Source organism: Eschrichtius robustus, chromosome 3 (assembly GCF_028021215.1).
Source record: "Eschrichtius robustus isolate mEscRob2 chromosome 3, mEscRob2.pri, whole genome shotgun sequence".
Classification (NCBI taxonomy): domain Eukaryota; kingdom Metazoa; phylum Chordata; class Mammalia; order Artiodactyla; family Eschrichtiidae; genus Eschrichtius; species Eschrichtius robustus.
This window is the reverse complement of record NC_090826.1, coordinates 109,989,745-110,003,018: the sequence shown is the minus strand read 5'-3', so window position 1 is coordinate 110,003,018 and position 13,274 is coordinate 109,989,745. Positions and strand designations below refer to the sequence as shown.

The following is a 13,274-nucleotide window of genomic DNA, read 5'->3' as shown; positions in this document are numbered from 1 at the left end:
ATATAACTCTCTACTTTTCCTGCTTCCTGGGATGTTCCTCCGCCTTGGGCCAATGCCTCAGGAACCATGTACCTTCTCTGATTTCCTCCACATCAAAGAGAAGGAAATAGCACTTGTCTCCAATTTGAACCAAAATATATGGATGAAAGTCTCCCAGTAGGGCTTAAGTCTTCCTGAATTCCCTAGTGCTTGGTTTTGCTGCTGGCAGGTGCTCAGATGGTTAGAATAGATAGGGGAAGGCAAAAACTGAAAATCCTTGGATCCTTTCTTTCTCTGGCTCAGGCCCCTTTGATCTTTTCAGTCATCAAGTGTTTATCTATCTATCCTACAGTGAATTCAGCTCTGTAAGGCTCAAAGAAACAGTGAACACTTGAGGATTGCACTACCCTTTATTCCTAAGATGGAAGGTGTTCTGAATCACATCCTGGGCCCCTGGTTCTCATTTATCAAGGCTCCCAGCCCTTCACAGAGTAGGAATAAGCATGTTCAGGGAGGTTCACTGGGCAGGTGGCTTAGGTCCCTTTCAAGGGGATACACCATAAAGATGACATTGTTCCAGGGAGGAAGGGCCGGGTGATCTGGTCTGACCACTTCAAAGCCCATGTAGCTGAAGGCCCGTAGCAGGGCACCTGTGAAAAGAGAGAACAAATTAGAACACTCTGAAACTTAATACAACTGTTCCCCCAGCCTTGGCTTCTTCCAGTAGGAAATGACTTGAGGGGTGTGGGAAACAGTGTAGTGCAGGCACTGGGATGATGTGCTTTGGAGTCAAACAAACCTAGACTCGAACCTGGCTGGAGTTTACTATACCGGGATGGCATAGTAAACTCTTGACCATCTTTGTCTTTTATCCAATGAAGTATAAACTCCCTGAGGGAGGAGGTGTAGTTTCTGTAACGTGTGCCTAGCATCTGGTTAATTATATTCCTATCCTGCTGGCCTAATGCCTGACCCTTTCACTCTATAGGTGTTTAATACACTTGAGATCCTTTCTGTCCTACCAGCCAGATCCCTTGAATGGCTTCTTTGTAATTCCACCAGTGCTCCTTCAGTCTAGATTCTGAAATCTACGTGCAGGGCCTTCCTCATAGTCTAGTTATGACTTGAATGAACAGAATGCTAGATGCCTTAATTTCCTTGGCGGGGAGTAGGGGGTGGGTGTTGAATCCCTGAACTGCCTGAGCATGCCTTTTTTTAAAGAGTGAGGGGAAGAAGGTCTACAAAGGAAAAGTCACTTGTCAGCTGCTTCAGCACAAAGGGCCGGGAAGGACAGAGCAGATCCCCACCTCTGTCATTGCGGTTGTTCTGGAAGTTTACAAGCACAGAATCCACATTGGTCTTCTCCTCCACATACTCCAGTGTTGCAGTCAAACTAGGGACCAGAGGGAAAATGGTCAATGTAATGTTCAGCAAGCTCAAAATCCAGAAAGACGCCTACTTGCAGCAGAAGAAATCTTATTACTCAGTTTTTCCTGACCCAAGCCAGGAAATGAAAGTTGCTAAACTAGTTTTGATAGATTTTTTTCTCTGAAGCCAAGGGATTATACACTACTGGACTGACACCCATGCCGTGGAAGGGGCTTGGGGTGAAGGGGCCACTCTATAAAGACAAACAGCTAGAGAGCACTTCCTTTCAACTATTTATGGACTCCCACTTGTGTTTCTGAATCAGTTTAGCAACCTCCCATGGGCTGTTATCCTTTGAACCCCAGATCCTGGCTCAGCTCACAGGCTTGTTCAGTGGTTTGAATGTATCCAGCTCCTGAATAAGCCCTCACTGGTTAGCATGCCCACTACCTGATTATGACATAAGAGCGAAATCCCCTAACCTCTTTCCTCCCCTCTCCCCCATACAGGCTCAGTCACCTTTCCCGGCTGCCTTGATCCAAGGCCCGGTATGGGATATCTAGGAAGAGTCTGTGGTCACAAAGAAGGCCGTGCCAATGGGCAGAGGTCTGGGGGGTGAGGCGGAAGTGGAAGTCTAACTGCACCGGGTCCTGGTGAAGCAGGGGGTCAGTAGCCAGCACCGTCAGGTTCCCAGCCTAGAAAAGGAGTAAAAATGAGAATAATAGTCTCCTATTTCTGTGCTCACCTAACCCTCAAATCATATCTCAGGCCAGTTTGGGTGTGTCTGTGGAAGCAAGGCAGGGGCAGATGGAGAGCCTGGGAGAAGTGGAGCCAAGGTCTTACTCAATATCCCTTAGTGCTGGGACCTAACTCTGTTCCTATCATGGAGTTCTCTTTGATACAAATAATTTGGAATCTGGAGTCAATGGAGTATTACTGCCTGCTGACCTCACTCGGTGTGCTCTAACCACTCGGAAACATATTTACAGCAGAGAGCTTACTCTTTAAACAAAGCTGTGCCATCTATTTACTGTCTCACTGATAATACTCTTCTACTTTTTTCCATCATATAAGTTTTCTCTAAATTCTCCCATTTCTTACTTAAAATGCATAGCTCATACCCAGGCATGTTATTGAGATATGATACAAAGGCAAGGGCAGGAGTTCTGGGTTCTAGTCCCAGAACTTAGCTTAGCATCTAAACAGCTTTATGTCTTAATACAGTCTATCTTTGTTTCCACTTTCTCTTTTCCCATCCTGCTTTTCACCACCAGCCCTAGGACCTTGCCTTAATATCTCTGGACCAGAATCCTTGTCTATAAAGGAGCTTTTACACATGAGCTCCGAGGTCTCATCTAGCTCTAGCTTCTTTTTTTTTTTTTTTTTTTTTTACAAAAGTTTATTCTTAGATGTACAATAGGTTCCAAGACAACACTTCATTCTAGCTATAGGTGGCAACAGATGTTATGGCAGGGAATCCAGATGTTTAATCCAGATGTTTAAACAGGAATGGAACTAAGGATCATCATTGCCTCAGGCACAAGGGACAGCTTACTTTTTGCCAGATTTCTTAATTCCACCTGTGGCCAGGGGGCCTTTCCCCGTGGCCTTCGCTTTTAGCTCCTCGAGTTTCTTTTGCTCCTCCTTCTGTTTCTGCTTGAATGCCTTATCTTCCTCGTCCATCTCCTTGGCTTGCTTCTTGGGCTGCTTCAGGGGCTTCTTCTTGCCACCTTCGCGGCCCGACATGGCGCCTGCCGCCCCTTCCCCAGACCCTGCCACCGGATGCATAGCTCTAGCTTCTTATGATTTATTTTCCAACTAGCTAATGTCCCTTTGCAAGATGTCATTACAGCAAGGGGCTACCATGTCACAGCACCAGTCCACTTACCGAATGCAATTCTTTAAGCTGGTCTTGATCACCCTGCTCGCTGCTTCTGCCCCCCTGAAGGCCTACTAGGGACTCAGGAGCACTGAAGGCAGCAACGGGGTCGGAGTGTCAAGTCCTCCTGTTCCTTATAAGTGATGCTGATTGGGAAAAAGAGGTCCAAATTAGTTTATTTCTGAGTCTGAGATGGTGAAAGACTCTTAACTTCCAGGTACACAGGGCCAGGCTCTGGCACCATCTTCTGTATCTTATGTGAACCAACCTATCTGTTTCCATTTTCCCAAGCCAGCCAGATAGAAAAAGTTTATGAAGCTCCATGCCAGCCTTCTACCCTATTTTGCTATTATCATCTTTTGCCACTTGGGAAGTTCTTTCGAATTCTTTTTTTCTGTACAGTTTATGTGAACAACTACAAGTAGAGATGAAAACAAGTACCTTTTATAACAAGGCAGCATCTTCTCCCGGAGGGTGATCCGGTATTTGTAACAGTAAAGGTAATAGGCGTATGGTGACCAGATCGGGTAGCGGTAGTTCCGTGTTTTTCCCCTCTTGATATAAGAAAGGGAGTAGATAGAGGGGCGTGACCTGTTACAAGGCAGTTTCTTAGTTCAGTGCCTCCCCAAGGCAAAGTGAGGTTCAGGGATGGGTGGCAGAGGTTCAGGCAACTGGTGCCATTGTGACACGGTGAACACTATGACATGGACAAAGCGTCAGCCCTTACATCACCTCAGGACTCCTCTCTGCTGCTCCCTACCCCATTACCCCCTTAGGTAGCCCCAAGGCTCCTGTTCAACTAGTATGCACTTCACAGCTATATCAGAAGTTAAAATACTTTCACTTCTGTAGTGGTTGGTAAACAGCCCTGGCTGACCACTTGTGCCCACACAATGTGGGCTCCTCTCTGGCATGTGCATGTGCAAACACACACTTCAGCAACTAAAGGGTTGGGGTCTGACACTGCAGGAAGCTTCTAAGGCCCTGATCCAGCATCTGACCTGACTGGTTGGTTCCTGGTTCCTATCAGTTAAATATTTTTATTATCATCCCTACCTTTAATAAGCCAGTGGTGCTACACGTTGTTGAACTTTCTCATTGCCTTATAGGATAGGAATCACAAACCAAATGCCTCGGGGGGCCTGGACAATTAATGGAAATTAGTGGAGCTGCGGGGCGGGGCTGAAGCCAAATGAAAAGCTCACACCCTAAAAAAAGTTGACACAATAGCTCCAAACAGCTGCCATGCAGGAATGCAGACTCAGTGGTACCAGATCATATGATTTTTCAACAGAAACTGGAAAGATAGATTTTTGTGATAAATTTCTCAAATTTTTAAAAAATATTGGCTACTAACTTAAAAAATAAAAATTGTTGATTAAAAAAAAAATCAACATGGTGAGTCAAATTTGGTTCTGGGGCCACCAGTTTGAGACCTCTGCATATTCATTTATTCATCCATTTAACAAATATTTATTGAGGGCCTACTATGAGCTTAGGATACACAGTAAACAAAACAAAGATCCCCTGCCCCATGGAACTTCTAACAGTGAAAGAACAAACCTAAACACTAAGCACAAGAAAATTATTTCATATGTTAGATGATAGCTGCTATGGAGGAAAATAGAGTAGAATAAAGAAGGATCAGGAGTGTGAAGGGGGTGGGGCAGTTGCAGTAATAAATAGGGTGATCTAAATAGGCCTCATTGAAAAGGTGACATTTAATCAAAGACCTGAAGAGGGTGAGGGATTTAGGCCAAGTGAACATCTGAGGGTAAAAGCATTCTGTGTCAAAGCAACAGCCAGTGCAAAAGCCCTAAGGAGAATGTGTCAAATGTTTTCCACAAACAGCCAGGAGTCCACTGTGGGTGGAGTAGTATAAGCTATAGGGAGAGTGTAAAAAGAAGAGAGCTAATGGGGCCAGATCATTGTAGGGCCTTGTAGACCATTGTCTGGCTTTTTTCTTTTACTCTGAGTAAAGGGGGAAGTCATTGCAGGTTTTGGGTAGAAGAGACATGATCTGACTTGTGTTTTTAGAAAGATTCTGACTGTTGTATTGTAAATAAACTGTAGAGCCTTAAACGATGTTTGTTAGGAGACTATTGCAGTAATCCAGGAGAAAGATAGTGTCTTATTCCAGGGTGGAGCATTGCAGGTGATGGGATGTGGCTGCATTCTGGAAATAGTATAAAGGTAGCACCCACAGGATTTCCTGGCGTAGGAGAGAAGTTGAGTCCAAGAACTGAAAGAATGGAGTTACCATCAACTGAGAGGGGAAAGGCTGCAGGTGAGGCACTATGGGGCAGGGTATAGAGATGGATTTAGTTTGGAGCGTGTTAACTTTGAATTGTCCATTAGACCTATAAGGGGAAGATGACACACAGTTGGATATTCATGTCTGGAGTTTAGAAGACTAGGGTGAAGACAGAAATTTGAAGTCATTGGCATATAAATGGTATGTTAAGCCATGAGACTGAATGGGATCACCAAGAGTATGTACATTGAGAAGAGTAAAGATCCAAAAACTGAGTCCTGGGGGCACTCTGAGAAGTGGGGAATAAAAGAGAAATCAGCAAAGGAGACTGTGAAGGAAAATAGTGAAGTAGGAAGGAGATAAAAACAAATTGGTGTCCTGGAAGCTAAAAAAGTATAATTAGGAGGAGGGACTACTGGTCAAAGGCTGTTTATGTGTCAAATAACATGATGTATAGAGCATCTTTCCATAAATCTCTTCTGCCAAACAGACCCTATTCACTCCATTTATATATATGGTTTGCTCCCCAGTACTGAGACCCTCCACGGAGGGAACCGTCTCCCTTGTGATTTAGAATTCTTTAAACATGAGCCTAAATACTGCAGTGTCACGATTAAGGATTAGACGACTTCCTGGGGCTTGCAAGTTTTCCAGAGGATCCCATCCTTCCACCACTTTTAGGCAGGTTTGAAGTAAGGAAAAATGAGAGCAGCACCCTCTCCCCTCAGCATCCAGTTATCACAGAATGTCAGAATTGGAAGTGCCCTCAGAGAACTACTAGAGCTCAGTCAAAGCCCCCATCTTAAAGACAAAGTGAAGCCAAGAGGGAGAGGGTGTCTTTCCCGGTGTCAGTGCACCTAACAGTCACTCCACTATGTGTCAGTGGCTACGGGTGTCCCTCCCCTCGAAAAGAAATTGGGAGAAGGGAGTAGAGGAATGCTGAATCGTGGAGCATTCATCCCAGATCTCTGGTCTCGAGGCAGCCAAGTCGCAGCCCAATCCGGGCCCGGGCTTCCCCCGGGCTTCCCCCGGGCTTCCCCAGGGCGTCCCCCGGGCTCAGCTCGGACAGAGCCGCACCGGCTCAGGCGCTCCGCGGGCACCCGGTGGGGGCCTTTCCTGCCGCCGGCGCCGGGGGCCTTCTACGCCTCCATCCGCGCCCGAGCACATGGCGGCGGCCTCGGGTAGAGCTCTGCTGCGGGCGGGCACTGAGCGGCTGGTGCGAGGAGGGGTTTGGGAGCTCCTCCGGCCGCGACTTGAAGGGGGCACCTCCGGCTCGGAGCGCGACTTCAGCCTGTCTCACAGTCGGGTGAGGGCCGGGTGTGCGTTCTGGGGCTCCTCGACTGGGGCGCGTTGAGACCTGGTGGGGCCCCGGCCTGCGGGTGGTGGGCTCTCCTTGAGGGGCCGGCGGCCAGAGGAGGAGGCTTCTCCGTGGAGACTTGCTCACGCTCGCTCCCCCGGCCGCCAGGGCACGGTCATTGTGGAGCGCTGGTGGAAGGTGCCGCTAGCGGGAGAGGGCCGGAAGCCGCGCCTGCACCGGCGGCACCGCGTCTACAAGCTGGCGGAGGACACGAAACACCGGCCCAAAGACAACCTGGAGCTCATCCTCACGCAGTCGGTGGAGGGTAAGGCCCCGGCAGAGGTGCTTCCTGTCTCAGGCTGGGCCTGTTTGGCATCAGCTTTTTTCTGCCTTTTCACTAATTTGGGGGAATGACCAACCAGCTCATATTTGAGAAGAGTAAGCCATAACGAGTACTGTGACGGTGACATTGGCCTCCTACATAGAAAATCAGAACAGGAATTCAGCAGCATCCTGAACAGTGTGTGGGGAGAAGGAGGCCTGACAGTGTGTGCCGCAGATACTGAAATCCCGTGATGGGACAGTGCTTCACTTTGTACAGGGAATATTAAATTCCTAAAGAAATGAATTAGAAATCTCTTAAGTGTTGTCCCAGTGAATGCTAATATTTCTTCGAGGAAGAATAAGCACTGTGAGAGAATAAGAGGTCTTTTTTCCTTTGATCGTCTCCTTTTTTAGGAATTGCTCGATAATTCTGATCCAGTGTCTCTGTTCTCTGTTGGCAGAACTTGGAGTCCGAGGTGACCTGGTCTCAGTGAAAAAATCTGTAGGCCGTAATCGACTACTTCCTCAAGGACTGGCTGTATATGCATCTCCTGAAAACAGGAAGCTGTTTGAAGAGGAGAAATTGGTGAGCCCAGAAGACGGCAGAGGGACTTGGAGGAATTAAAACCTTAAGATTACCTCTAGCAACTTCTTCGAGTCCCTACTTCATTTTCAAATGAAGTAGGGGCTAGAAGAACAGGAATTCAGAAGCCCAGCCTATGCCGAGTGTAGCAAGAGTTTGTCATTAGTTACCACAAACTCATTTTTCTTTTTTTTTTTTTTCATCTGTAACTTTCTTTTCTAGCTGAGACAAGAAGGAAAATTAGAGAAGATCCAGACCAAGGCAGGTGAGACGGTGAGTAGAAACATAGAAAATCTTTATTCATTGGTCACCTACAAAGTCACCAACCTCTTCCTGAAAGACTTCTTGATTTCCTTGAGGTCTTCTGATTTCAAGCACAAGGTAGGGGCAAGGGGAAGTGTTGTGGCTACCATAACTGGTATTGAGATATCCTAGGATATCCTGATCTGTTGGGTGAAGTGCTCTAGTTTATTGAGGGAGGCCCCAACCTGGGTACCAGGGGACCCATGGAAAAGTGAGATGAGGACTCTGCCTTCGGGGTTGTTTACAGACAAGTTGGAGAGCACATAGACACGTGAGAAAGTGATAAACTCAAGGCAGTAAATTATGAGTGACATGGACCAAAATGGATTAGGGTGATTGGGAAAGGATTTTTTTCAGATGGGATAGAATTATAGGCCTTATGGGATTAGTAGGCTTTGGATAGACTAGGAGGGTGGGAAAGGTATTCTTAAGGGAGAAAAAGTAGATAGTTAAGGCACGTTGTTGTTGTTGTTTAATTTTTAAAGAAATTTATGCAATTTTTAAAGGTTACACTTCATTTACAGTTATTACAAAATATTGGCTATATTCCCCATGTTGTAGAATACATCCTTGTAGCCTGTCTTACACTCTATATCTGTGCATCTGTTTCTTTTTTGTTATGTTCACTGGTTTGTTGTATTTTTTAGATTCCACATGTAAGTTATCATACAATATTTGTCTTTCTCTGACTTACTTCACTTAGCATAATGCCCTCCAAGTCCATCCTTGTTGTTGCAGATGGCAAGATTTTGTTCTTCTTTATGGCTTAGCATTCCATTGTGTGTGTATGTGTATGCACATACATATTTGTGTGTGTGTGTATATACTACATCTTCTTTATCAGTTCATCTGTTGATGGACACTTAGGTTGCTTCCATATCTTGGCAATTGTAAATAATGCGGCTGTGAACATTGGGGTGCACGTATCTTTTCAAATTAGTGTTTTTGTTTTTTTCGGACATATACCCAGGAGTGGAATTGCTGGGTCATATTTTTAGTTTTTTGAGAAACCGCTATACTGTTTTCCACAGTGGCTGCACAAACTTATATTCCCACCTACAGTGTATGAAGGTTCCCTTTCTTCTACATCCTCGCCAACATTTGTTATTTGTTATTTGATGATAGCCATTCTGACAGGTGTGAGGTGATAGCTCAGTTAAAGCATGTTTTAAAATAGAAAGTAGACCAGTCTAGCTAAAACAGAGGACTTCTATTAGGAAATATATGACTGGAAAGAGGGTTGGGGCATGATTTACAAAACATCTTTAATCCTCAGCTAATGAACTTATACTTCGTTCTGTAAGCAGGGAGGAATCATTATGGTGTAGGGGTGGGATTGAAGGGCCAGAATATTGTGTTAAAACAGTCTATGAAAATCATTCCATCCTGAGATATACCAGCGGCCCCCATTGGTGAGCCTAACCTTGGTTTTGGGTTTTTTTTTAAAAAAACACTTTTTAAATTTTTAAAAAAATTTTCTTTCTTTCTTTCGGCTGTGCCAGGTCTTAGTTGCAACATGCAGACTTCTTAATTGCAGCGTGCATGTGGGATCTAGTTCCCCGACCAGGGATCGAACCCGGGCCCCCCTGCATTGGGAGTACGGAGTCTTACCCACTGGACCACCAGGGAAGTCCCTGATGAGCCTAACTTTGACGTGGTCTGTTTCTCCTTGCTTAGGAATAGCCACGTATAGGCAGCATTTCCTTCCAGAGCATCGCTAAAACATCTTTCCATAATATCAGCCTTGAGACAATGAGAATTTTTATCTTTCGTATTCATCATCTCACCTGTCTTGGCTATGAGGCAGAAATTGTGCTTTGCCTGAACTCTCAGACTGTGTGGCTCTTGACCTCTTGCTAACATGTTTCCTCTCCTTGATTACAACTCTAACCTATTTTCTGTGTATAATTCCTCTCAGACAGTGAGATTTCTGAGAAGATGTCACCTGCAGGTAGGGATGAAGAACAACGTCAAATGGGAGCTAAACCCTGAAATAGTTGCCCGCCACTTCCTCAGAAATGTGAGTATTCCCAAACACTGCTATACCCCTGAGGGTGGAAACTACCCCTGGGAAGAAGAAGCTACCCCAGGATTGATCCCTCTGTTAGGAAAGGGTGTGATCATCCAGCTGGAGTTACGGGAAGCATTTTTTTTTTAATGGAAGTATAGTTGATTTACAATGTTGTGTTAATTTTCTGCTGTACAGCAAAGTGATTCAGTTATACATATATATACATCCTTTTTCATATTTTTTTATTATGGTTTTTTACAGGATATTGAATATAGTTCCCTGTGCTATATACAGTAGGACTTTGTTTTTTATCCGTTCTATACATAATAGTTTGCGTCTGCTAATCCCAAACTCCCAATCCATCCCTCCCCCACCTGGCAACCACAAGTCATTTCCCTCCCACACCCGTGTAAACCAATCAAGAACGCTTTCCCTAAGTTGGACAGCCTCATGTAAATCAATGCAACCTGCCCCTTGGCAACCACAAGCCTGTTCTCTACGTTTGTGAGTCTGTTTCTGTTTCATAGATCTTTTTTCTAATATAAATTTATTTATTTATTTATTTTTGGCTGCGTTGGGTCTTCGTTGCTGCGCGTAGGCTTTCTCTAGTTGCGGTGCGCAGGCTTCTCATTGCGGTGGCTTCTCTTGTTGTGGAGCACGGGCTCTAGGCGCGCAGGCTTCAATAGTTGTGGCATGCAGCCTCAGCTGTGGCTCATGGGCTCTAGAGCGCAGACTCAGTAGTTGTGGCGCATGGGCTTAGTTGCTCCACGGCATGTGGGATCTTCCCGCACCAGGGCTCGAACCTGTGTCCCCTGCATTGGCCGGTGGATTCTTAACCACTGCGCCACCAGGGAAGTCCTGTTTCATACATCATTTGTGTCATATTTTAGATTCCACATATAAGTGATATCATATGGCATTTGTCTTTATTAGTTCACTTAGTATGATAATCTCTAGGTTCATCTATGTTGTTGTAAATGGCATTATTTCATTCTTTTTTATGGCTGAGTAGTATTCCATTGTATATACGTACCACATCTTCTTTTTCCATTCATCTGTTGATGGACATATAGGTTGTTTCCATGTCTTGGCTATTGTGAATAGATCTGCTGTGAACAGAGAGGTGCATGTATCTTTTTGAATTATAGTTTTGTTTTTTTTTTTAAAGTACAAACAGATTATTTTTTAAATTTATTTATTTATTTATTAATGGCTGTGTTGGGTCTTCGTTTCTGTGCGAGGGCTTTCTCTAGTTGTGGCAAGTGGGGGCCACTCTTCATTGCAGTGCGCGGGCCTCTCACTGTCGTGGCCTCTCTTGTTGTGGAGCACAGGCTCCAGACGCACAGGCTCAGTAATCGTGGCTCACGGGCCCAGTTGCTCCGCGGCATGTGGGATCTTCCCAGACCAGGGCTCGAACCCGTGTCCCCTGCATTGGCAGGCAGATTCTCAACCACTGTGCCACCAGGGAAGCCCTATCTGTAGACTTTTTAATGATGGCCATTCTGACCAGTGTGAGGTGGTAGTTCATTGTACTTTTGATTTGCGTTTCTCTAATAGCGATGATGAGCATCTTTTCATGTGCCTGTCGGCCATTAGTATGTCTTCTTTGAAGAAATGTCTTAGGTCTTCTGCCCATTTTTTTTGATTAGGTTGTTTTGTTGTTGTTGAGTTGTTTGAGCTGGTAGTATATTTTGGAAGTTAAGCCCTTGTCAGTAGCTTCATTTACAAATATTTTCTCCCAGTCCATAGGTTGTCTTTTCGTTTTGTTTATGGTTTCCTTTGCTGTGCAAAAGCTTGTAAACGGTCTCAATTGTTTACTTTTGCTTTTATTTCTATTGCCTTGGGATACTGACCTAGGAAAACATTGGTACGATTTATGTCAGAATGTTTTGCCTATGTTCTCTTCTAGGAGTTTTATGTGTCCTGTCTTAGTATTTTAAGTCTTTAAGCCATTTTGAGTTTATTTTTGTGTATGGTGTGAGGAAGTGTTCTAACTTCGCTGATTTACATGCGGCTGTCCAACTTAGGGAAAGCGTTCTTGATTGGTTTGCAGGGGTGTGGGAGGGAAATAACTAAGGCTGGTCACATAGAATCTGAAGACTGATAGGAGAAGATGGTGGGATCATTTATTTTCTCTAGCTAGGGAAAACCTGAGGAAATGTGACTCACTGGAGAATTTTTACTTTTGTGGATGAAGTGAGTTTGATCTCAAGCCCTGTTTCTCTTTGTGACTCCACCTCCCTTTCTGAGAAATTAGGACTGAGTTATTCTGCCACTATTTATGGAGGTTTGTGCCTTTCCATGGGATCAGCCAGGGTAAACCCCCCAGTTTTATTCACCCATGTAGAGGAAAATCTAGAGGTTGCCTGGAGTGGCAACCATGTAATCAGAGCTCCCTTTGGCTGTGATTTTTTTTGCAGCTTGGTGTTGTGGTTGCCCCACATGCATTAAAGTTACCAGAAGAGCCTATCACACAGAGGGGCGAGTACTGGTGTGAGGTGACGGTGAGTGTCTCACATCCTGTCTCCTTTTTCTCACTGGGTAGAAAGCTGGGATTGGATGGTGTTAGTTCGTATCTGCCCCACTGATCTGAAGATTCCTGTTGTTTTGTGTACAGGTAAATGGGCTTGATACTGTGAGGGTACCTATGTCTGTGGTGAACTTTGAGAGGCCCAAGACCAAAAGATATAAGTACTGGTTAGCCCAGCAAGCTGCCAAGGGCATGGCCCCCACAAGCTCCCAGACCATCTGAACCTGTTCTACCTCGAAAGCAGCAAAGCAGAATCAGAGGACTGGTGGAGCGAAGATGGGCCAGCACCGTGATATCACTCCCAGCTCTGACCAAACATGGAATTTTAGAAAGCATATGGAGACAGCGACAGCAGACTAGACTGAATGAATATACGTTGAATTGTCCATATTTGCCATCTTCAGCGGTTATCACATCTAGCGTTATTGGGGCAGGCCTACTCCAGAAGTACCAGGCTGTAGATTTGATAAGCTAAATATTAATAGACCAAAAGAGTCTAGATCTATTTAGCCTCTTCCTACACTGGAATTCATTGGAATAAATGATAGAGCTAGCTCATTCTCATCATCCAAACTAAACATTTGTATCTGAAAAAAAAATAAAGAGGTTGTGTTCTTTTTAGGTGTTGTTTACTGGACTGAGTAGACTGGGGACGGGACCGGGACCTCTAAGTGGTATGTCCTCTTGAGCCACTGGGATTTACTGCTAAAAAGGAAAAAGAATACATTTGTAGGCTACAGCTCACA

The 13,274-nt window shown here is 45.0% G+C and overlaps 3 protein-coding genes across 3 annotated transcripts; 1 reads left to right on the top strand and 2 right to left on the bottom strand.

Annotated features, from left to right (window-relative positions):
- Positions 1-486: 486 nt before the first annotated feature.
- OAZ3 (ornithine decarboxylase antizyme 3) lies at positions 487-6,956 on the bottom strand. Its single transcript, XM_068540826.1, is given in 6 exon segments — positions 487-629; positions 1,287-1,372; positions 1,867-2,042; positions 3,236-3,310; positions 3,312-3,372; positions 6,925-6,956. Coding segments are annotated over 6 exon segments (573 nt in total).
- On the bottom strand, positions 2,763-3,133 carry LOC137761281 (translation machinery-associated protein 7-like). The gene has a single exon (XM_068538194.1). It carries the CDS (start codon positions 3,091-3,093, stop codon positions 2,899-2,901), a length of 195 nt encoding a protein of 64 aa, XP_068394295.1. The 5' UTR covers positions 3,094-3,133; the 3' UTR covers positions 2,763-2,898.
- Positions 6,607-13,149, top strand: MRPL9 (mitochondrial ribosomal protein L9). Its single transcript, XM_068540825.1, has 7 exons — positions 6,607-6,786; positions 6,946-7,102; positions 7,563-7,687; positions 7,907-7,957; positions 9,906-10,007; positions 12,419-12,502; positions 12,616-13,149. The coding sequence occupies exons 1-7, from the start codon at positions 6,646-6,648 to the stop codon at positions 12,748-12,750; spliced, it is 795 nt and encodes a 264-aa protein (XP_068396926.1). The 5' UTR covers positions 6,607-6,645; the 3' UTR covers positions 12,751-13,149.
- The last annotated feature ends 125 nt before the right edge of the window (positions 13,150-13,274 follow it).